We start from the raw sequence: 24,972 nt of genomic DNA on the forward strand, positions 1-24,972 counted from the left end.
AACTTTTTGAATAAATATTTGATAATTGATGTTGTAATACTTTCGGTACAATATAATTTTTCATGGGAATTTTGTATTTAACATTTTATTTTATTAAAAATTTATCAGAAAAGTATGGTAATGTATGAGATTAATTATTAATTTTTATTTAACTCCCTTGAAATGCACTAAAATTTTTCATGTAATTTCCTTGTGAATCACTAATAGGATTTTATCTGCAGTTTTCTTAAAAATGTGTATCATAGGAAGAATATTTTTAGGTTTTGTTGAAATATAATTTTCCAACAAGGGATACCAACGGGGCCTTGGAAAATAATTTAGATATAGAAACATATATGGGGGGGGTGTTAAACTCAGGACATGATCTTCATGCGCATTACTTAGTTCATGTCCTGATGTCGTTAGGGAGCGCCAAACTTCATGTCATGTACATGATCATCCATGACTCAGGAGTTCATGTCCCAAGAGTAAATGGCAGAAAGTGTTTTCCGCTCGATTTTGAGAATTATGTACATGACTCACGCGCGGGGCTCTCTCTGGCGCACACCGTCTCGTTCCCGCAGCTCCTCTGTCGTCTCTCTAAACCCCGAGCTCTCTGCTCCCTCTCTCGTCTCCACCGTCCCTCTCTTGTCTCCCTCTCTACTGCCTCTCCCTCTCAACCTCCGTTGTAGAGTAGGGGAAATCGAGAGGCTCTGCAACGGAGGTCGAGAGGGAGAGGAGAGGGAGGGAGGCCTTCCTCCCTCAGCAACGGCCATGCTCCCTCTCCTCTCCCTCTCGACTTTCGTCGCAGAGCACGGGAGGTCGAGCTTCTCGGCCTCCCTCTCTTCTCCCTCTCGGTGTACTGTCGAAGCGCCGCCTCTATCGGCTTTGCCCATTGGCCTGTCGCCGTTGCCCGTTGGCTTGCTGCTGAGGAAGACGACGAAGTTAGGAAAAATTAAACTATCATCATAAAAATTATTATTTTATAAATTTTATTTATAAAAATAATTATTTTTATTTATAAAATAATTATTTTATTTATTTAATATATTTATTTTATAATTACTATATTAAAATAATGATTTAATAGTCATAATTAAAATATTATTTAAAATAAATATTTGATAAATTATTTTGGCATAATTATCCGATTGCTATAGTTAATTAAACCAATGGTTTTAAATTTTATGATAATATATTATTAATTAATAATGCGTAAAATATATTATGTAAAAATATATAGTGTGTTAAAGTTATGATTAGATCAATTTTTTCTCTTAAATTATTTATTTTTAGGTTAAAGTATAACATATGTTATTAATAAATTAATAACTTAACATATTACTTTCGTTTTTGTTATTTATAACGTTATTATTTATTATTTGTAATTAATCATGTGCATATTTCATTGGCTCATGTAATTACCATATTAATGCACAATAAAATATCTAATTAAATTAATACATATATTAATATATTTAATTATACATTAAATAACTTATTCGTGTAGTAATAATGATTGTTTTACCTAATTTGGGGTTTAAGGATTATGTTGTAATTAAATATCATGTAAGGGTTTAGGGATTCTCTTGTTTTTTATGTTTTTCTTATGTTGGGGCACTAACACTGGAAACTGTTTTCCAGTGCACATGAAATCGTCAACACTAACACCAAGTGTGAAGATGATCTTCATTTAATGATTGATATGATCTTCATGTTTGATGAACTTGAACTTCAAAAATCCATTAGGGAGACTAACCCCCCCCCCCCCCATAAGAAACTTATCAAAAACTATTGTGGAAACAAAATCTTATGAGAAACAAATCACAAACGGAGGAAACTGATAAATAACATTTAATTATATAACTTTAGAATAACTTTTAGGGAATTTTACCAAAATACCGGTTTTAAACAACTTATTTATGAAAATAACGAAGACCATAAATTATTTACAAAACTACCGAACTTTGACCGGTCCACCGTATATGTGGACAGTCAAAGGTGACACGTAAGCTTTGACTGCTTACGTGTCGCTCCATCATCAGAGCGATGTTGCAGATGAACACATAGACTGCCACGTCATTATTATTGACACGTCATTTGCCACGTCATTACATGATAAAATTTTGAATAAATTTAAAAAAATTAAAAAATCACATACACTTTTTATTACCTTATATCTAAAATAAAAAATTATTTAAAAAAATTAATAAACAATTAAAAAATTAACTCTTACTTATTTAACACCATTTAATATCAATTAAAATATTTATTAATTAAAAAAATTATTGTTATATTTTTTATTTCTTCATATTTTACAAAATAAAATAAAATAAAATAAGTAAATTAATTAGATCTAAAATATTTTTAATAATTTATTATTTTGTAAATAAGGTGATAAAAAGTATACAAATAAATTATATTTTTAAAATCTAAAACAATTTTTTTGTATATTTTTTTAATTTATAAATATTTTAAATGGATAATATATGGGTAAGATTTAAGAGTAAATTTTTTTCTATTTATAAATATTTTAAATAGATAATATATGGGTAAGACTTAAAAATAAAAAAAATTATTTATAAATATTTTAAATCCATAGTAAATGGGTAAGAGTTAGATTATTTTTATTTATAAATATTTAAAATTTCTAAATATTATTTTATAAATAAGGTGATAAAAATATACAAATAAATTATATTTTTAAACTCTAAAATAGTTTTTTTGTATTTTTTTTTAAAAATTTTAAAAATTTTAAATCTATAATATATGGGTAAGACTTAAGAGTAAGATTTTTTAAATTTATAAATATTTAAAATTTTTAAATATTATTATTTCATAAATAAGGTGATAAAAATATACAAATAAATTGTATTTTTAAACTCTAAAATATTTTTTTTGTATTTTTTTAATTTATAAATATTTTAAATCTAATTAATTTACTTATTTTATTTTATTTTGTAAAATATGAAGAAATAAAAAGTATAACGATAATTTTTTTAATTAATAAATATTTTAATTGATATTAAATGGTGTTAAATAAGTAAGAGTTAATTTTTTAATTGTTTATTAATTTTTTAAAATAATTTTTTATTTTAGATATAAGGTAATAAAAAGTGTATGTGATTTTTTAATTTTTTTAAAATTTATTCAAAAGTTTATCATGTAATGACGTGACAAATGACGTGTCAATAATAATGATATGGCAGTCTATGTGTTCATCTACAGCATCGCTCTAATGATGGAGCGACACGTAAGCAGTCAAAGCTTACGTGTCACCTTTGACTGTCCACATATACGGTGGACCAGTCAAAGTTCGGTAGTTTTGTAAATAATTTGTGGTCTTCGTTATTTTCATAAATAAGTTGTTTAAAACCGGTATTTTGGTAAAATTCCCTAACTTTTATAAACCATTAAACATTTGGAAAATGTTATTATGTAGGCTGAAATGAATGGCATGAGGTTCTTCTATGGAATCGTTGTTTGATTGATTTGATGCCTCTCACAGATGAGAGAAAAAGCAATGTAAACTATTGGGCCAAGTCCTGGTCAGTTTTCCACTTGGATGCCACACGTAAAGGATATCCAAGTGGTGAGTAATCGACAAGATTCTTAAATGTGAAACCGTTTCTGTCAATTTCTCTCGCAATAATGGACCAAAGCAGAGAAGGACGATCGTCTAAGCTTACTTATTCTCAGCTGTCATTGAATAATGGTCTGCAATCGTCCAAGCTTAATTATTCTAAGCTTTTAGAGAGGCCATTGTCTTCTCGGCGCAGACGGAATGGAAGCTATTCTGCTGTTTGTAGGGCTCTTGGCCGTTATCTTCACCTACAATCTGTGGGTTGTTCGAAGAACGAGTAAGACGACCAGAATTCGACAGCCACCGGAGCCTGCAGGCCGGTGGCCGGTAGTCGGTCATCTTCCTCTGTTACAGGGGAAGGAGCCACTCGCCCTGACTTTCGCAGCTCTGGCGGATAAATTTGGTCCAGTGTTCACAATCTGGATGGGTGTTCATCGCACTCTGGTGGTGAGTAGCTGGGAGTTGGTGAAGGAATGCTTCGGCACCAACGATAAAATTCTTGCGACAAGACCAAGAGGTGCTGCTGGGAAGTATCTGGGTTACAACCACACAATGTTCGGGCTAGCCCCTTATGGACCCTTCTGGAGAGACTCACGAAAGCTCGCCACCATCGAACTTCTTTCGTCCCATCGTCTGGACTCACTGAAGCACTTGCGTGCTACAGAAGTCGGTCTGTCTATCAAACATTTGCATGAGCTGTGGGAGGAGAACAATAAGCTCCCAGTGAAAGTGGATATGAAGGAATGGTTCCAGGACTTGATCTTCAACACAATTGTGATGATGATCGCAGGGAAGCGGTACTTCGGATCGAACATCACCACAGATCTTGAGGAGGCGAGACGGGCCAAGCAAGCAATTAGAAAATTCGCCGTGTTAATGGGGGCTTTTGTGGCCTCGGATGCAGTTCCATTCCTCGAGTGGCTTGATTTGAAGGGGCACATCTGTGCCATGAAAAGGGTCTCCAAGGAGTTAGACTGCATCATGTCACTCTGGGTCAAAGAGCATCGGCAGAGGAGAAATCTCGACAAGTCTAAGAATGACGGAGACTTCATAGACGCCATGCTTTCCTTCACAGATCGAACGGAAACACATGCCGGCGATGACTCTGACAACTACATCAAGGCGATGTCCCTTGTATGTTTCTTAATTGATGAAGCGACCTGTTTAAATTTCTTCTTTCTTGATTACTGTATTTCTATGCTGTATAAGATCTTTCGCTTTCATGAAAATAACCAATGATGGCTTCAATCTTGTAGGCTCTGATTACAGCAGCAACAGACACATCATTCGTCACCTTAATATGGACACTCTCGCTACTACTCAATCATCGGAATGAGTTGAAGAAAGTGCAGGATGAACTTGATACCATCGTCAGCAAGGCCAAGATTGTGAACGAATCAGACATCGAAAACCTGCCTTACCTTCGAGCCATAGTGAAAGAATCGCTGCGTCTCTATCCTGCAGGTCCTCTAGCACTACCCCACGAAGCCATGGAAGACTGCAACATTGGTGGATTCCATGTCCCAGCGGGCACTCGCATAATAGCCAATCTCTACAAACTGCATAGGGACCCCCGCGTTTGGCTAGAGCCAGAAGAGTTCCGCCCATCCAGATTTCTCACCAGCCATCGAGATATGGATGTGAGAGGTAAACATTTCGAGTTCGTTCCGTTTGGGAGTGGGAGGCAGATGTGTCCGGGATCACTTGGGCTCTGTAGGTTGTGCACTTCAGCCTGGCCCGTCTGTTGCATGGGTTCAATATAGATTCTCAAGACGGTGAAAGAGTGGGTATGAGACGCGGCCCAGGGACAACCATGCGTATGCTGGATCACCTGGATGTCATTCTCACCCCACGATTAGTCTCTAATTTGTACGGTTAGTATGGGTATGCATCTATTGTTGCATGTAATTTGTCAGGAAGATGAAGATGAAGAAAGGCGGATGGGGAAGAGGAAGACAATGATATGGATGAAGAAGAAGAGAATCAACTATAGGAGGAAGAATCCAAGGATAGTCATATTAGATGTGAACCCATCTAACAATAATGTGTAAAATATTTTGGTTGATTTACTTAGTAAAATTTCTCTACAATTTGAGTTGTATTTTATATAGTATTATATTTAATTATTTTAATTATTTCTTGATCTACTTGAGGATACAGGAATGATGGGATGTTAACGGGTTGATACCCCCATGGATGCTAATACAAAGTTATGTGTAGGCTCCGGTGAAGATAGGATCAAACCCACAAAACCAAAGAAGGCCCACACATCCAAGAGAGGTGGAATATGGGCTCAAGCCCATAGGCCCACAAGTGATGGCATGGTAGTAAATGAATAGTCATATCATAAAGATGACATTGATATAATTAGTTTAAGTTTCAAGGGGTATTATTATAATAGTGTAATCTTATTCATCTATAAATTGAGCATCAGGAGGAGGGTTAGGACACAAGTCCATAACTTCTTTTTTCCTCCCGTTTTCTCCCAATATGTCGTATCTCCTTGTCTCCATGAGCTAAATCCATGGAGTACTAAAAATCAACATTGTACCAAAGCATTGATTTTGTGGTTGTTTAGAATTTTCGGGACCACAAAAGAAAAGTGAGAGAAAATTCATTGAATCAAGTGATTTTTTAATCAATCAAATGCCTATTTATTAGGTAAAGAAGAGATTATTCAAATTGTTAATCAAGGAATTGAATTTCCTGGAATTATACAGTTAATTCTTTGATTTGAATAATTTAGCTAATAAAGAAATTTTATTTTGATATTTGATAGTCAAGGCAAATCAATCTTTGGATTGATTTTCTATTTATTGAATAACTTGGTTAAAAATAAATTACAAAAAAAAATATATTCAGAATTAACATCTCCTATTAAGTTGAACTGAGAATGAGAGGAAATTCAACTTGTCTTATTTGTATTTTAATTACTATCTATGTGACAAAGATACAAACTGACCATAAAATCTGATAAACCTATTCAGCTCCCTCTAGCTTTATCCTTGTCGAACCTTTCAATAACATTCATTTCCTGTTTTGTGTGTATTAGTATTTTGATATGTTAATTATGTTTGGTATCATTTATTTTATGTAACAGAGCTTTCAAGTAGATTGTTATGGTGACACATTGGTTAGATACGTTAGTAAGTAGATTGTTATGGTGACACATAGTAAGATGCACCAATGGTTCCAGTAGTTTGAGGACCTATAAGAAGTGATATTGAACCCCTATCACGGGGTTTATGTGGAGGATTGGTATGTATGATATTGGTCTCACTTATTTCTTCCTAGATTTGTATATTATCTAACATTATTATATGTGACATTCATATCGAGTTTCACCTGTTGGTAGAATTTGTTCCTCACTTTATTTTATTTTTTAAATAATTTTATAAAAATTATATTTAAACGTCCAACTTTAATAGCAAGACATTTAGAAGATAATGATAACAACTCAAGCAATAGGTGCAAACCGAACTATGACAAGATAGCAACTAGGGTGGGTGTTGTGTGTTAGAATTGGCTATGAGAAGGAGATAGGTTTTGGTGCACCCCATCTTCCCATAGCTTGGGATGAGTTAACATAGTACTACTTCAGACAAACCAATCAACTTGAATAAGGTGAATACAATGATACCAAATACAAGGAAGGAGTTTAATAGATACAAAGCAAGAGTTGATATATATGATGTTTGCTATGAGTCAGCTTCAGACTCAAATGAGTCAAATGATCCAATATATGGTTGCTTGTAGCATACTCGTACTTTAGATATTGGTACATCGTTTTCACACCCAAGCAACTCGTCCTCAAAGCATGACTCTCCTACATATCATTTCTATGTTTTAGTTTTTTTTTATTTTTGGTGTTGTACTTTGTCCGTTTTTATTCATATTAGTATTTTATATATTTTTAGATTTTTAATAAGTAAACATTAAAATATTAAAAAAAAAATAACAAACATATTTTTCGTACTTTTAAAATAAAATATTTTTAATAAGGCAATCAATAGATTTTTTCCATGAAATAATTTTTAAAAATAAAAAAATAGTTATCAACATTTTTTTCTAGAAATACTTTCAATAAAAAAAGTAATTATCAGAAAAATATTCCACACCAATTTTTTAAAATAAAATATTATTTATGGTGAAATTTTTGTCGTAATATAATTATTGAAAAATAAAAAATATATTTTATTGTGGAAATTACTTTGGAAAATGTTTTATTAAAAAATTAATGTTGGTATATATTTTCTTTGATCAATACTTTTCAAAAAATTGGAAATTTTTTTTGCTAAAAATTTCGAAGGCAATTGTTGTAATTTTTGTTTGAGTAATACTTTGTAACAAAAAAAAAAAAACCTTTGTCAATGGGATATAGTCGATGAAAATTTCCATTGAGAAAACTTATTGTGATGACACACACACAAATGGAAGAAACTTGATTTTTGATGATTATTTGATAGCAACTAGAAAAATCATTAAAAAGTTTATTGTGACAACAAATAAAACCATTAGAAAGGAAAACGTTACCATAATAATAACACCAATAGTGATGACCTAAAAATCTTTAAAAAATACTTATTATGACAAGTATAAATTTTTTCTACTATTAGTGGAGTTTGTTGAGAGATGTCCAAACAAAGAAAGAAAACACTTATTGTGACAACAATATATGTTGTTGTGAAAAAAACAACAACAACAATTACTACAACAACAATAAAACCATAAAAAATATATCTTAAAAAATATAAAAGTCATCGAAAAAATAAATTTTAAAAATCATATTGCAATGATAAAAAAACATTGTAATAAATGCATCACTTATTATAACGACAACCAACAGTGGCACAAAAATGTCATTCATTGAAACAACTCCAAAAACCATGTCAAAAGCATAACTAGCTTTTATATTCATTGAACGGACTCGAGGATCGGTTCCATAATCTGACTATTCATTGCATAGGAGACATATGATTATTTTTTTTGGAAGGGTTTGAAACTGCTAACTTAGTGTTATTAGTTTGCAAAGACAAATACCCAACCAGCCTACGTCTTTTCTATTCTCATTATAGAGAGGGGGAAGTGTAGAATATATGAATGTAAAATAATATTGTCGTGATTATCATTGATTAGGTATACACTATTTATAGAATTACAACAGAAATAGTAGTTAATTATAACTCTACAATTTGAGTTTATTTCTAATTCAATCACATTTTATCTTTATCTTTATCCTGCCCCCACAAGATGAAACTCCGAGAGGAGAGTCCAATCTTGATTTTCAGGACTCCAAAGATATAGCTCATGGAGAAAAAGGGAGAGAGACAAATTGGGAGAAAACCAGAGGAAGAAGAGGTTATGCACTTGATGATCCTAACCCTCCCCCTGAAGTTCTTTTTATAGATTAATGAAACTACTGTATTATAATAATACCCTTGAACTTAGGGTTTAGGGTTTAGGGTTTTAACCTAGGAACTTTAACCTAATTACATCGATGTCATCTTTCTGAGATGACTCTTTATTTACCATCCTACCATCATTGTATGTGGGCCTATGGGCCTTCTCCTTGATATGTGGGCTTTGAACCCGTCTTCTATATATCTTGGATGTTTGGGCCTTCCTTGGTCATATAGGTTTGAGCCCATCTTCCAACACACTTGGATATGTAGACCTTTTTTGGTCATGTGGGCTTGGGCCCTATCTTCCAACACGTCCGATGGAAGGGCAGCGACTGGGGGCAGACGAAATCGCATCGTCCAGTGAAGAGATGAGGAAGAGCAGCGGCATTTGTAACAGCTGAAGCAGACAGAATCTCATCGTTCGAATGGGATGAAGAGGTTCTTCAATGAGTTTTTTTTAATAATTTTTTTTGTCGCACGTGCGAGTTTGCTTGTTGTGCTGAAAGGTGCGTTGAGGGGGAAAATTAATTTCCCCCTCAACTTAGGTATCCCATCTGCTCAGACAACCAAGGGGGTGGAGCAGCGGGGCGTACCGATTTCAGTGGCAAATCAGCAACCAGAGAAGGCTGATGGAAGCGCGAGGGGAGTTCTGTGTTCCGGCGCCGGCTGGAGGCGACGAATTGAGACCAACGGCGGTAGAGGCAGCGACGGTGACATGATAGAAATGTAAAATATGGATTACAATTATTTATTGAAAATGGAAAGGATCATGTAAAAGGATAATAAATAAATAAATAAATAATTAATTTTTTAGAAATCAAATGTTAAAATTTGGGTAAAATTGAAGAAAATTTTGGTGAACCGGATTGATTTTCATTTGAACTAAAACTAGACCAATTTGGGTTAAATCCATTTTTTACATCACACATCGAATCTAGTCCATATAGGTGGTGTAAGTCTTGGAGGGTGGAGTGAACTTGGAGGGTGGAGTGAATTGCAAAGCGGATTCTAAAAATAGGTTGTAGATTATTGATAGAAATCTAGAATTAGGAATGTGATTGAATCGTGTATCCATGTGCTAGATCAGGACCAACACAAAGCAGACCTAATTCCATTCTTTTGTGTCTGCTAGCTAGCGGGTACTAAGAGTGGTAGCTAGTTTTTGGAATTGGATGATGGAGCCACATGGTTATTCATGTGAGCCATAAGGATCTCCTTGTATGATGACAAACCAATGTGCAAAGAGACTATTTCTTTGCCTTTTAGTGGTGGTTTTTTATAAAAGGTGAGGCATCACAATTGATTTTTCTTTTAACTTATGAACTCAATAGATACGGGTGTTTTCAATGTTACGATGCCCAACATCATATTTTAATAAGGACGTGAGTGTCAAGGTTTTTCACATTTGTCTTGCATGGATCCTTTTTTTTTCAAGGTATTTCATCTATATATTGTGAAAGGTAGGTCCAAGGTCCATCCCCAATGACTAGCTAAGTTAAGAAGAAGATGAAGAGAATCAACTAAAGAAGGAAGAATTCAAGGAACCCATCTAATAATAGTGTGTAAAATATTTCATTTGATTTACTTATTAAAATTTCTCTACAATTTGAGTTGTGTTTTATATAGTATTGCATTTAATTATTTTAATTATTTTTTTATCTACTTGAGGATATAGGAATGATGGGATGATGTCGACCGACCGATACTCCTATAGATACTAATACAAAATTATGTGTAGGCTCTAGTGAAGATGTTGATGTAGGTAAATATCAAAGATTATTTTTTTAATAAGATAATTTTATTTATCTGTTCTATTAATAAACTAAGATAAATTTCAACTTATTTAAATTAATAAATAAAAAATATAAATTATGATTTTTTATATTAATTAATTAAATAAAATAAATTACTTAAATAATTATTTAATTTTATAATATTCAAATGCCATAGTGAGAGGGAAGAATAAGCAGAATAAGAGTGAGAGGGGTTATATTTCTTAAGAATGTTCATCTGCCACTTAAGGTTATTTTTACACGTGTAAGTACTTTTAGTGTCAGAGTTGACTCACACCGCCTTAATGTGAAACCGTTTGTCTGTTGATTTCTCTGGACTGTAGCCCTCGTTAAAAAAGTCCGCAATCGTCCAAGCTTATTTATTCTTAGCGTTTACAGAGGCCATTGTCTTCTCGGCGCAGACGGAATGGAAGCTATTCTGCTGTTTGTAGGGCTCTTGGCCGTAGTCTTCACCTACAATCTGTGGGTTGTTCGAAGAACGAGTAAGACGACCGAAATTCGACAGCCACCGGAGCCTGCAGGCCGGTGGCTGGTAGTCGGTCATCTTCCTCTGTTACAGGGGAAGGAGCCACTCGCCCTGACTTTCGCAGCTCTGGCGGATAAATATGGTCCAGTGTTCACAATCTGGATGGGTGTTCATCGCACTCTGGTGGTGAGTAGCTGGGATTTGGCGAAGGAATGCTTCGGCACCAACGATAGAATTCTTGCCACAAGACCAAGAGGTGCTGCTGGGAAGTATCTGGCTTATAACTACACAATGATCGGGCTAGCCCCTTATGGACCCGTCTGGAGAGACTCACGAAAGCTCGCCACCATCGAACTTCTTTCGTCCCACCGTCTGGAATCACTGAAACACTTGCGTGCCACAGAAGTCGGTCTGTCTATCAAACATTTGCATGCGCTGTGGGAGAAGAACAATAAGCTCCCTGTGAAAGTGGATATGAAGGAATGGTTCCAGGACTTGACCTTCAACACAATTGTGATGATGATTGCAGGGAAGCGGTACTTCGGATCAAACATCACCGCAGATCTTGAGGAGGCGAGGCAGACTAAGCAAGCAATTAGTGATTTCTTCGTGTTAATGGGGGCTTTTGTGGCCTCGGATGCAATTCCATTCCTCGAGTGGCTTGATTTGAAGGGGCATATCAGTGCCATGAAAAGGGTCTTCAAAGAGTTAGACTCCATCATGTCACTCTGGGTCAAAGAGCATCGGCAGAGGAGAAATCTCGACGAGTCTACGCATGACGGAGACTTCATAGACGTCATGCTTTCCATTGCAGATCGAACGGAAACACATGCCGGCGATGACTCTGACAAGTACATCAAGGCGATGTCCCTAGTATGTTTCTTAATTGATGAACCTACCTGTTTCAATTTCCTCTTTCTTGATTATTGGTTTCATGAAAATAATCAATGATGGCTTCAATCTTGTAGACTCTGATTTTAGCAGCAACAGACACATTATTCATCACCTTAACAAGGACACTCTCGCTACTACTCAATCATCGGCATGAGTTGAAGAAATCACAAGACGAAATTGACACCATCATCGGCAAGGATAGGACTGTGGACGAATCTGACATCAAAAACCTGCCGTACCTTCGAGCCATAGTGAAGGAATCACTGCGCCTCTATCCTGCAGCCCCTCTTGCAGTACCCCACGAAGCCATGGAAGACTGCAACATTGGTGGATTCCATGTGCCAGCGGGTACACGCATAATAACCAATCTCTACAAAATACACAGGGACCCCCGCGTTTGGCCAGAGCCAGAAGAGTTCCGGCCATCAAGATTTCTCATCAGCCATCGAGATATGGATGTGAGAGGTAAACATTTCGAGTTTATTCCGTTTGGGAGTGGGAGGCGGATGTGTCCAGGGATCAATTCGGCTCTGCAGGTTGTGCACTCCAGCCTGGCCCGTCTGCTGCATGGGTTTGATATAGATACTCAAGACGGTGAAAGAGTGGGTATGAGAGGCGGCCCAGGGACAACCATGCCTATGCTGGATCCCCTGGATGTCATTCTCACCCCACGATTAGCCTCTAATTTGTATGGTTAGTATGGGTGTGCATCTTATTGTCATGGTCACCCCATGATTCCTTGGTCCCTTTGTATTTGAATAAGCTCCCTTTATGTTATCTTCCCATTATCATCGTGTAATTGGTTTAGGGTTCCTTCTCCCAACTTTGTCTTCCTCCCTTCTTTCATGGATTCAGGAAATAATACATATGCAATAGTAACTTCCTTCTTTCATGCTTTCAAACTTTCGGATTTACACTACAGTGATGTGTAATGGTTTAATAGTTTTCAAACTTTCGGATTTACACTACAGTGATGTGTAATGGTTTAATTGCGAATGTGATTATATCGTGTTTTGACGTGCCCGATCCAAACCGACACAAGGCGGACCCAATTCCTTTGTATTAGGTCTACTAGTGGATTCTAAGAGTGGGAGATAGTTTTAGGCACCGAATGAGCGAACCTCATGACTAGCCACAATGACTTCCTTGTATGAAGACAAACCAATGTGAAAAAGAGACAATTTCTTTGTCTTTTAGTGGTGGTTTTTTTTTTTATGAAAGATGAGGCAAAAGTATCACAATTGAATTTTCTTTTAATTTATGGAAACAAAAGAAAAGGTAGTTCAATGTTACGATGCTCCAAATCAATATGGCATCCATATTTTAATGTGGATGTGGTGTCAAGGTTTAGCATATTTGCCTTTGCATGGATCCTTCTTTTTTAAGGGTTTTTGTGTTTATTTGCCGATGATGCATTTCATCTACATATTGTGAAAGGTGGGTCTAAGGCCCATCCCCAATGGCTAGCTAAGTTAGGAAGAAAAGGAAGATGAAGATGAAGAAAATGAGGATGGACAAGAGGAAGAAAATGATATGGATGAAGAAGAAGAGAATCAACTAAAAGAGTAAGAATCCAAGGATACTCATATTAGATGTGAACCCATCTAACAATAGTGTGTAAAATATTTCAGTTGATTTACTTATTAAAATTTCTCTACAATTTGTGTTGTGTTTTATATAGTGTTGAATTTAATTATTTTAATTATTTCTTGATATTCTTGAGGATATAGGAATGATGGAATGTCGACAGGTTGATACCCCCATGGATGTTAATACAAAGTTATGTGTAGGCTCAGGTGAAGATGTTGATATGGGTTAATATCAGAAACTAGTGGGAAAACATATTTATCTCACTGTGATCAAACCAGACATATCATATGCACTAAGTATGGTTAGTCAATATATGCATAGACCACAACTTACTCATTGGCAAGTTTTGGAGAGAATTCTCATATATTTGAAAGAGCTTCAGGCAAGGGTATCTTATATAAATGTCATTATTACTTCAACATTTGTTGGAAGATGGGCCCAAACCCACATGTCCAAGTGTGTTAGAAGATGGGTTCAAGCCAACAAAACAAATGAAGGTCCACACGTCCAAGAGAGGTGGAAGATGGGATCAAGCCCACAAACCAAAGAGAAGGCCCACAGGCCAACAAGTGATGGCATGATAGTAAATAAAGAGTCATCTCATAAAGATGATACGTATCTAATTAGTTTAAGTTTCAAGGGTATTATTATAATAGTGTAATATTATTCATCTATAAATTGAGCCTCGGGGGGAGGTTAGGACACAAGTCTATAACCTCTTTCTTCCTCTTGTTTTCTCCCAATATTTCGTCTCTCCTTTTCTCTTTGAGCTAAATCCATGGAGTCCTAAAAATCAATATGGTACCAAAGCATTGATTTTCAGGACTCGTAGTGTGGTTGTTCAGAATTTCTATCTTGATGTCTCAGTAGATTATTCAGAGTTGGCCCACCCATATTATTATTTTTTTTTACTTCTTTCAATTACTAGTATTTTACGTCCACCATATCCATGTAGTCATGAAAATCAACAACATTGCAGGTTTTGCGTATGCAGATTAGATTGGATCACCTAATGACAGGAAATCCACCTTTGGTTATTGCACTTTACTTGGAGGAAATTTGGTCACTTGGAAGAGTAAAAAATTGAATGTTGTTGCAAGGTCTAGTGCCAAGGAAGAATACAGAGGTATGGCTCATGCAGTTAGTGAGCTTCTATGGTTCAAATCTCTCATGACTAAATTAGGGTTCGACAAAGAAGCATCTATGGAACTTCATTGTGACAACCAAGTAGCCATCCATATTGCTTCCAATCCAATCTTCTATGAGAGAATAAAGCACAATGAAGGTAGACTTCCACTTCATACGAGAAAAATTACAAGCAGATAATATATCTCTCATATATGTTTTATCTCAAGGGCAAGTTACAGATATCCTTACAAAGCTGGTTACATCCAAGATTCAAACCACTATATGAGCCAAGTTGGATATCTATGAAATTTTCTCTCCCCTAGTTTGAGGTAAAGTGTTGGAAAATGTAATTTACATATAGAGGTATTGATGCAAAATCTCTTTGTTTCTGTCCCTTTTCAACACTTCTTAGGGTAAAGGGCATTGATGTAATTGTAATACTTTTACTATTATAAATAGATGTTAAGGAGAAGGATTAGGTACGCCAATTACAACCCTAATCATCATTCCCACTTTCTCAAACTCTCTCTAAACAGTCGTCCTTTACTCCTCTCTCTCTTTCTTCTCTCTTTCTTCTCTCTTCTTCTTTCTCTCTGGTTTCTTCTTTACCTTGACTGATCGGTTAAACCCATCATAGTATAAAAGTTATGGGTTTAGGATCCTGAGGTTAAGGTGGTGTTCAATTGATTTTTTTCGTCAACCTTCACGTTTGATTTTTTTTGGCGAAGCAGGGAACAAAGTTGAAGTACTCAGCCTCATTCAAAGATAAGTGGTTCTTTTCTCTCTCTTTTGTTGAGATGTTTACTAATCTTTGATCTTAAAATAAAGGTTGATGAATGAGCATGCTCGTCCTATTTGGATAAGAGATTAAGTATTGCTAAATCTTATGTGGCATATGATTTCTGAATTCATTTTTCTCAAACTCATGTGAGTTCGATATAGGAGTAGTTTATACCTTTTTGTTGTTTTGAATCTTTGGAAAATTACATTTTGGATCAAGCCTTATTATTTTTCTGCTGTAACTATGAGTTATTATGTTCAATATCATGGTTGAGTTCCTTGGAGTCTCTAGAGGACTGGTTTTCATGGCTACCTTGCTGATTTTCTCTCCAATGATAGTTTCTTGATTGACACAAGAAGATTTTGTTTTTGGAAAAAAAATTGTTGGATTCAGAAATATTTTAAACCTGTCTATATTGAATTATATTGTGGGATTACCTACTTAAAATAACTGAGATAAAAAGGGAAGTCAAAGATTGTGATCCTTAATACAAGTGGTGCATAAGATCAAGAAGGAAAGTTTCCTTCTTTGGGAAGATCCTGATTTTTAGCAAGAACTTCTATGATTTAATTTGACTATTGAGATTATTTCTTGATTAAAGAAGATATGAGATTTATTCTAGATGATATGGGCCAGAACGTGGAGTAATTTGATTCTTGTTTAAGCGCATGATTGAGTTTATTTACTGATTAAGCCTCGGTTTGACGTCTCTCTCTCTCTCTCTCTCTCTCTCTCTTGGTTGATATCGTGCATGTAAGAGTTGGTTATTGATTAGTTGATGGCTGAGGATTATGTAAATATGGCTCGTAAAAGTGATTAGCTTAAGAGCATTACTATACCCTTAATAGGGTAACCAAACTATTTGAGTTGGTCACAATCAATTAAGAGGTTCTTTATCACTCGAAATCTCTTAGGACACAACCAAACCAGCTCCATTTGTAGACGAGGAAGATAGCTCTTACACAAAATAACTCAAGGATGACACTCTTGTTATCAGTTGTTTAATAAATAGTACGAAAGAGTATGTGACAAATAATTTTGTCCACCTTAAAACAACTAAGAAAATATGGGACATTTATGCAAAATTATACTCTAGTACCAAGAACTTGCAAAAGTTGTATGATGTATTTTAGACTATGTTTAATACGAAACAAGGGGAGAATTTGCATGAGTATTTGGCCTAATTTAGAGGGCTTATTCAGAAGTGGAAAATTGTTCAACCTTACTCTATTGATATCTCAGTTTAGGAAAAGCAGTGGGAAGCTTTAGCAGCTGCTATTTGTTTGGCTAATATTAAGTTGTATCTAGAGGTGGCTAAATCATAGTTTCTCAGTACCACAACGCTTCCATCCTTTGATGATATAAGTGCCACATTGCTTAGGATTCTAGACCCCACTTCCACTCCTCATGTTGAAATATCTTCTGCCATGTACTCTGGTAACAAGTGTACAAATTCAACCAATAGAGGTTGTGGTAGAAATTCTAGAGGTGGTAGAGCTTGTCCAAGATCTTCGAGGACTAATAACCGAGTGTGCACTTACTATGGAGGATTAAATCATGTAGTAGATTCTTGTTGGAAACTTCATGGCAAGCCGGATTGGGCTATTGCCAATCAAGACTCGATTAACAAAGGTGAAATAAATGAAGAGAAAACCGAGTCACAAAAAGGACGAAAACAATCTTAGATGATGACTTTGAGCTACTATAGAGGTTGAAAACTTTGATGATACCCTCATCCACATCTTCCTCCACTATTGTTGTTGCTACTACTGTCTCAGGTATGATTTTTGCCACTTCCTTTCTCTCATCTTGGATAATTGACTTTGGGTCCTCCGAGTATCTCACAGGTAATGTAAGTCTTTTACATTCTTTTTCTCCATGTCTACCCGATAAATTTGTTACCGTAGCAAATGGATCCCAGACCAAGATCCGTGGGATGGGATCCACCACCGCTACACCTACACTTCACCTTATGTCATTTTTATTTCTCAGTTTCCATTGAATTTATTATATGTCATCCAATTAACAAAGTTGTTTGATTGTTCCATTACTTTTCCCCCTTCTTCTTGTGTTTTTTAGGATCTGGTGACGAAACAGGTTATTGGCGGAGGCCATGAAAAAGGGGGTTTCTATTATTTAAATTTGCCTCAAGTGACTACTACTTCTATTTCTCATACAAAGGCACAATAATGGCACAACAGATTAGGGCATCCATCATTATTGTCATTCAAGCACCTTTTTTCGTCTTTAACGTCTCTTTCACATTTGAATTGTGAGATATGTTAATTGAGCAAACACTAAATAACTACTTACTCCCCTCAAGTTGAACCTAAAGGTATTGCTCCCTTTTCCTTGGTCCATTATAATGTATGAAGACCCTTGAGTATTTCAAATATTTCTCAAACTAAGTATTTTATTACATTTGTTGATGATTTCACTACAGGAACATGACTATTTTTACTCAAGGATAGATCTGAAATTCTTTCTATTTTTAAATTATTTTATGCCATGGTCTCAAATCAATTGAGTCACGAATTACAAGTACTTCGCTTTGATATTGGCAAAGAATATATGTCACGAGAGTTTCAAACCTTATGTAAGGATAATGACATTATTTATCAAACATCAAGTGCTTACACCGCTCAACAGAAAGGTATAGCTGAAAGAAAGAACCAACATCTTCTTGAGGTGGCTCGTGCTTTCTTTACTCTATGAATGTGCCCTATTTATATTGGCCATATGTCATTCTCACAACTTGTTTTCTCATTAATAGATTGTCATCCTCCGTACTTAGTAACCAGTCCCCATATTCCTTACTATTTCTGGGTGAAGATGAAGGTATTTGGTTGTGCTTGTTTCGTACATGTCACTTACCCACATAACAATAAGTTAGATCTGAGGGCTATTAAATATATCTTTTTGGGCTACTCTCACACCCAAAAAGGATACGTTAGTTATAACCCTCTCTTCGTAAATTGTCTGTCTCCAAGGATGTAACCTTCTATGAAGACAAATCTTTTTATTCCTCTAAGGATGTTCCTCCGGGTCTTTCTTCAATTTCTGCAGCCCGCAAGCCTATTGTGCCCATTGATGCAGATATCTCTCTACCTCTCGAGGAATCAGCCGATTCTACACCTATGGAGTCTACGGATCCTTCTAAGGTAATTTTTCCTTCTTCTCCTCCTGTTTTTGGTCCACCTTTTTTATACTAGTCCCACTGCTCTCTGCAAACAACCTCGGGCTTGTACTAGGCCCTCTACCTCTCACCGTACATCTAATTTTATTTCTCACCATTGTTTGTCTCCTTCTTGTTGCCATTTTCTTACATCTATTTCATCTGTGTATATTGCTTAGTCATATCAGGAAGCCCTGAGACATCCAGGATAGAAGGCAGCAATGGAAGAATGACTACTTTATATGAGAATCACAATTAGACCTTGGCTCCACTTCCTCCCAGTAAGAAATTTGTGGGTTGTAAATGGGTCTTTGATGTTAAGCATAATCTAGATGGTTCGATGACCCATCTCAAAGCCCATCTAGTAGTGGAGGATTACTCTCAGTGTTATGGAGTGGACCACAAGGAAACTTTCTCCCTTATGGCCAAGTTAAATTTGGTACGTATTTTGTTATCACTTACTGCAAATTCTTCTTGATCGGTATATCAAATTTATGTGAAGAATGCTTTCCTAAATGGTGACATTAAGGAGAAGATTTATATGCATCAACCACCTAGATTTATGGTTGAGGGGGAGTTGGGGTGTGGATTAAAAAAAAATCTTTGTATGGCTTAAAACAATCTCCCCATGCTTGGTTTGACAAGTGATGCTTTGATTTGGGTTTAACATGTGCTTAGTAGATCATTCAGTATTTTTAAAGAATACCAAAGGAAAGTGTATTATTGGCAGCTTATGTGGACAATATTGTTTTGACTGATAGTGATACAGACAACATAAAGGAAGTCAAGTATAAGATATGTAGTGAATTCAAAATAAAAAATCTTGGACTTCTTAAATATTTTATGGGTATGGAATCTTCGTGTCTAAGTATTGAATTGTCCTATCTCGAATAAAATACGTTCTTGATCTACTTGAGGATACATGAATGATAGGATGTCGATCGACCGATACCCCTATAGATGCTAATACAAATTTATGTGCAGGCTCCTGCAAAGATGTTGATGTGGGTAAATATTAGAGGCTGGTGGGAAAACTTATTTATCTCGCTAGTCAATGTGGTTAGTCAGTACATCCATGGACCGTAGCTTACTCATTGTCAAATTGTGGAGAAAATTCTTAGATATTTGAAAAGAGCTCCAGGCAAGGGAATCTTATATAAATGTCACGGTCACTTCAATTGAAGGTTTTGTGCATTCAGATTGGGCTGGACCACCTCATAACAAGGAAACCACCTCTGGTTATTACACTTTAGTCAAAGGAAATTTGGTCATATGGAAGTGTAAAAATTAGAATATTTTTGTAAGGTCCAGTGCCGAGGAAGAATATAGAATTATGGCCTATGAAGTTAGTGAACTTCTATGGATCAAATATCTCTTGACTGAATTAGGGTTCCACGATTAGGATTCTACAAAGAAGCATCTATAGAACTTCATTGTGGCAACCAAGCAACCATCCACATTTCTTCTAATCCAATCTTCCACGAGAGAACAAAACATATTGAGGTAGATAGCCACTTCATATGAGAAAAATTACAACAGGCATTATATCTCTCAGACATGTTTCATCTCAGTGTAGGTTATAGATATCCTTACAAAGCCAATCACATTCAAGATTCAACCCACTATATGAACCAAGTTGGGCATCTACGACATTCCCCCCCTCCCCCCCCCCCTGCTTGAGGGGGAGTGTTAGAAAATTTAATTTACATATAGTGGTATTGGTGTAAAATCTCTTTCTTTCTTGTCCTTTTTCCATCCTTCTTAGGGTAAAGGGCATTTATGTAATTATAACACCTTTGCTATTATAAATAGATGTTAAGGGAGAGGATTAGGCACGCCACTCACAACCCTAATCCTCTTTCCCACTTTCTCAAAAATTTTCCAAACAGTCGTCCCTCTCTCCTTCTCTTTCTCTTTTTCTTCTTTATTGTCTCTTCTCTCTTCTTTCTCTCTAGTTTCTTCTTTACTTCGATTGGTCAGTTTACATTAATTATCATGGGATCCTAAATCCAACACTCGGTATAAGTATTTTGATATTTTTTTAGATGATCATACAATAATTACTTGGTTATATTTGATAAAAGATTGAGTTGAAGTATTTACCATCTTTTATTCATTTTGTGTCATGGTAGAAACTCAGTTCTAGAAAAAAAATCCATATCCGTTGTCAATTTTTAGGTCAGACAATGCCAAAGAGTACTTTTCTTCCTAGTTTCAAACCCTATGTCAATAAAATGGGTATTATCCATCAACATTTGTGTGTTTATACATCCTAAAAGAATGGTGTATCTTAAAGAAAAAAATAGATATATTGTTGCAATGGGTAGAACAATTATGTTTGTTATGAATGACCCTCAATTGTATTGGCCATACATGGTTCTCATTGCTTCTTTTTTAATTAACCGCATGCCCTCTAGTATTCTACATGGCCAAAAACCTTTTTTCAAGTTGTTCCATGATTCATCTTCTTTTCCTTTGCCAGCTCAAGTTTTTGGCTACACCTTTGTTCACAATTTGGGTTCCCATCGAAATAAATTTACTCCTAAGGCGGTTAAGTGTATCTTTTTTGGGTATTCCAAATGTCAAAAGGGGTATGTTTGTTATTCACTAGTTCTAAGGCAAACCTTTGTTTCAAACGATGTAACATTCTTTAAAGATGAGTCATATTTCTCAATTAGTTTTCCTCCCAATTTTACACCTTCTACAGGGATGTCCAAGCCTAATGTACCAATGGATCAACAACTTCCACATGATGAGTAGCCACCTGAGATTCCTCTCTCTCCAACTGCCAAACACCCACCTGTGGAGCCTTTTAATGTCCCTGAGGTAATTTCTCCTTCCTCTTCTCCAATTCAGTTTGGACCACCTTATGACACTAGACCTATTACCTTTCGTAAATAACCTCATACCACTACTCTTAGACCTTCATTCTACCAACAAAAAAGGTGGTTGGTTGCAAGTGAGTCTATACACTCAAGTATTATCTTGATGCCATAGTGACCATATATAAAGCAAGGTTAGATAAAAGGTTACACTTAGTCTTATGGTATTGACTAGTGAAATTTTTTCCCTAATGGCAAAAAGATGAAGTCAGCTTGTGTTCTTAATTATCTAATTTAAATGGGTTGTACATTAGTTGGATGTTAAGGATGCCTTTTTAAATGGTGATCTGATGGAGGAAATCTATATGAGTCAACCACCTAGTTATGTGGTTGAGGGGGAGAAGGTATATCGATTAAAAAAGGTAATTTATGGGCTGAAATAGTCTCCTCATGTTTGGTTTGATAAATTCACCATTGTAGTTACTCAGGTTGGGTTCAAACAATGCAGAAATGGTCACTCAGTGTTTGCCAAAAAACACCATACATGGGAAGATACTCATGGCTGTATATGTTGATGACATTGTCATTATTGGTAGTGACTATAATGGCATTCAACAAATTAAGGATTTGAACAAAGAATTTCAAACCAAAGATCTAAGGCTTTTCAAATACTTTTTGGGTATAGAAGTTCTTCAATCTAGTTACCGCATTGTTTTGTCACAGAGAAAATATGTACTCGATCTCTTAAAGGAAAGTGGGATGCTTGGAAGTAAACCAACTGGTTCACCCAAGGAACCGAATGGTCAATTATATTTTGAAGCTGGTAATGATGTTGATGTTGGCGCTTTCAACAGTTGGTTGAAAAATTGATCTGGTCTCATAGTTATGAGACCAGATATATCGTATTCAGTTAGTGTTGTCAATCAATTCATGCATCGCCCTTAGTAGTCACACTAGATGGCTTCAGAGAGAATTCTTCGATATTTGAAGAAAAAATCAGGTTAAGGATTATTGTGTAAATCCCATGGATATACTGATATTGAGGGGCTTGCAAATGTTGATTGGGCAAGTTCTTCTGATGATTGAAAGTCTGGGTACTGTATGACTGTAGGAGGTAAATAGGTCACATGGAGAAGCAAGAAACAGACTGTTGTGGCAAGGTCAAGTGTTGAGCTTGAATACAAAGCTATGACACATGTAGTAAGTGAGTTATTATGGCTTAAATCTTTCATGACCGAGCTCGGGTTCAAAATAATTAAGCCTATGTAGCTTCACTATAAAAATCAGACAACCATTCATATTGTAACCAACCCTATATTTCATGAAAAGACTAAACACATCGAGATGGATTGTCACTTCGTTTAAGAAAAGTTACAAGTCAGTATTGTATCAATGCAATACATATCCTCCAAGAAACAACTAGTAATATTTTTGTGGAGGTTGTTGCTACAAAATCCCTCTCAGACATGTGTCCCAAGCTGGGAATATTTGATGTTCTTTTGCTAGCTTGAGGGAGAGTGTTAAAGAAGTATGAAAGACTTTTTATGCAATTAAGTGGAGGAGGCATAAGGCGTAATTGTGAAAAAGTTTGGGGGGGGTGGAAGAGAGCCCTTGATGTGCTCTCTTTTTTCCTCTAAGAAACCCTAGTTCCTCTTTTAAGCTCGTACACACTTTCTTGCTTCCTTTGCTCTCTTCTCTCTTTTACTTCTTCTAAACCCTAGACCTTGTAATGGCAAAGGTAGTTAAATTTTAATTGGACTCTACTTGTTGTTGGACCAGGTGTTTCTCAGTGGGCAGAGTTTGAGTATATAAAAAATGCAAGTATAGAGACAAAAATTCACACACCACAAATAAACCAAATATTTTTTTTATCAATGTTCCCCTATTGATATTCATGACCCAATAATCCATGCTTGGGAAAATCTAGTAATATCCTCTATTAGCTTAGAATTTACATGGAAGAGATTATGGTTCTCTTTCAAGCCATGTGTATGCTCAAAGTTCTAGATGAATTTGTCAAGAAAATGAAAAATTACAAAACAAGAAAAACTTACACCCTTTGTAATTTTAGGAGAGAGGACTTTCTCCTTGAAATGTCTAAAGACTTTGATGCACAATGGTGATGAATAGGAGCATGACTATATGCAGGCAAGGAGAGGAATTTGAGAAAAGGATGAAATGGTTTTGTAAATTAGATTCTTTCTTTCTGAAAATAGGACTTAGGAAGGAATTTCAAGTGTTTGAGAGTCTCCTTGAAATGTCTAAGGACTTTGATGCACAATGGTGATGAATAGGAGCATGACTATATGCAGGCAAGGAGTGGAATTTGAGAAAAGGATGAAATGGTTTTGTAAATTAGATTCTTTCTTTATGAAAATAGGACTTAGGAAGGAATTTCAAGTGTTTGAGAGTAGAATGCAGTAGTTGTGCCAAAAAAATCTTATTAACTTCTCAAAGAGATATTTGGTGGGGTATTTATAAGTTTTCCAAGCCAAACTAGTATTGTTTTGCCCGTTTGAAAAAGTTGACGATCAATGTAAAGTGTTGATCAATCAATTGGGTATATTTTTGTTAGAAAATGACTTACTGATCAATGGTGTTGAATTTATAAAAAAGAGAAATACTTCAATAACTTGTTGTAATTTGAGTACAATGAGCCTCTATTTATAATAGAGGAAACAAGTAGAATCCAATTACAACTAAACTACCCTTATCCCAGTTACACCCAAAGTTAAATACTAAAAGATAAGTCCTAAAATAATTGAATAACTAAACATAAATAGAAGACTAACATAACTAAAATACCTTTAACTAAGACTCTTCTTAGACTCCAATGTATTTATTTTGGTTCTGTGAGACTTCTTACCGTTAGAATCATGTCAAAATCTTCCATACCCATTCTTCAACAGATGGTATGATAGATCAATATCCTTCCATTGGGTTTGATAATTTAAGTTGATCGATCAATGTACATGGAATGATAAATTAGTCAAAATTTCTACTGGCAGTGCATAACATGTATGATCAATCAATGAATTTGCTATAATGGATCATGCTTTATGTCCCTGGTTAGTAAGCAAAGTTCTATATGATCGATCAATGTCTGGAGGTTGATTGATTAATCAGTCTGATTTTACATTGATAGGACATCATTGATCGATCAACCACTAGGAATGATTGATCATGCTTTATAACACAATTTCGTCATGTTCTAGTTGATCAATCAATCGACCCTAATTGATTGATCGATCATGCTTTATATTTTTGGCTTGTGCACTTCTGGTTGACTGATCATTGGCAGATGTTGATCAATCAATCCAATGCCAGTTCACTAAGTGGATTTTTAAAGCATAAAAAAC

General features: G+C 35.5%; 2 protein-coding genes across 2 annotated transcripts; both read left to right on the forward strand.

Annotated features, from left to right (window-relative positions):
- Window positions 1–3,674: 3,674 nt before the first annotated feature.
- On the forward strand, window positions 3,675–5,697 carry LOC137951788 (xanthotoxin 5-hydroxylase CYP82C4-like). The gene is made up of 2 exons (XM_068798698.1): window positions 3,675–4,696; window positions 4,819–5,697. The coding sequence occupies exons 1-2, from the start codon at window positions 3,764–3,766 to the stop codon at window positions 5,323–5,325; spliced, it is 1,440 nt and encodes a 479-aa protein (XP_068654799.1). The 5' UTR covers window positions 3,675–3,763; the 3' UTR covers window positions 5,326–5,697.
- Window positions 5,698–11,141: 5,444 nt separating this feature from the next.
- Window positions 11,142–12,940, forward strand: LOC137951879 (cytochrome P450 CYP82D47-like). Its single transcript, XM_068798847.1, has 2 exons — window positions 11,142–12,096; window positions 12,192–12,940. Exons 1-2 carry the CDS (start codon window positions 11,164–11,166, stop codon window positions 12,813–12,815), a joined length of 1,557 nt encoding a protein of 518 aa, XP_068654948.1. The 5' UTR covers window positions 11,142–11,163; the 3' UTR covers window positions 12,816–12,940.
- The last annotated feature ends 12,032 nt before the right edge of the window (window positions 12,941–24,972 follow it).

The sequence above is a fragment of the Aristolochia californica genome, unplaced genomic scaffold, assembly GCF_029961685.1.
Source record: "Aristolochia californica isolate CCGP_79_NKW_82.1479 unplaced genomic scaffold, dmAriCali1.0.hap1 SCAF_15, whole genome shotgun sequence".
NCBI classification, from domain to species: domain Eukaryota; kingdom Viridiplantae; phylum Streptophyta; class Magnoliopsida; order Piperales; family Aristolochiaceae; genus Aristolochia; species Aristolochia californica.

Bases quoted from the DNA above. Each gene is read 5' to 3' on its own strand.
- LOC137951788 (XM_068798698.1), top strand. From the start codon at position 3,764: ATGGAAGCTATTCTGCTGTTTGTAGGGCTCTTGGCCGTTATCTTCACC. The intron at 4,697-4,818 runs GTATGTTTCTTA...TCAATCTTGTAG, and splicing joins ACATCAAGGCGATGTCCCTT to GCTCTGATTACAGCAGCAAC.
- LOC137951879 (XM_068798847.1), top strand. From the start codon at position 11,164: ATGGAAGCTATTCTGCTGTTTGTAGGGCTCTTGGCCGTAGTCTTCACC. The intron at 12,097-12,191 runs GTATGTTTCTTA...TCAATCTTGTAG, and splicing joins ACATCAAGGCGATGTCCCTA to ACTCTGATTTTAGCAGCAAC.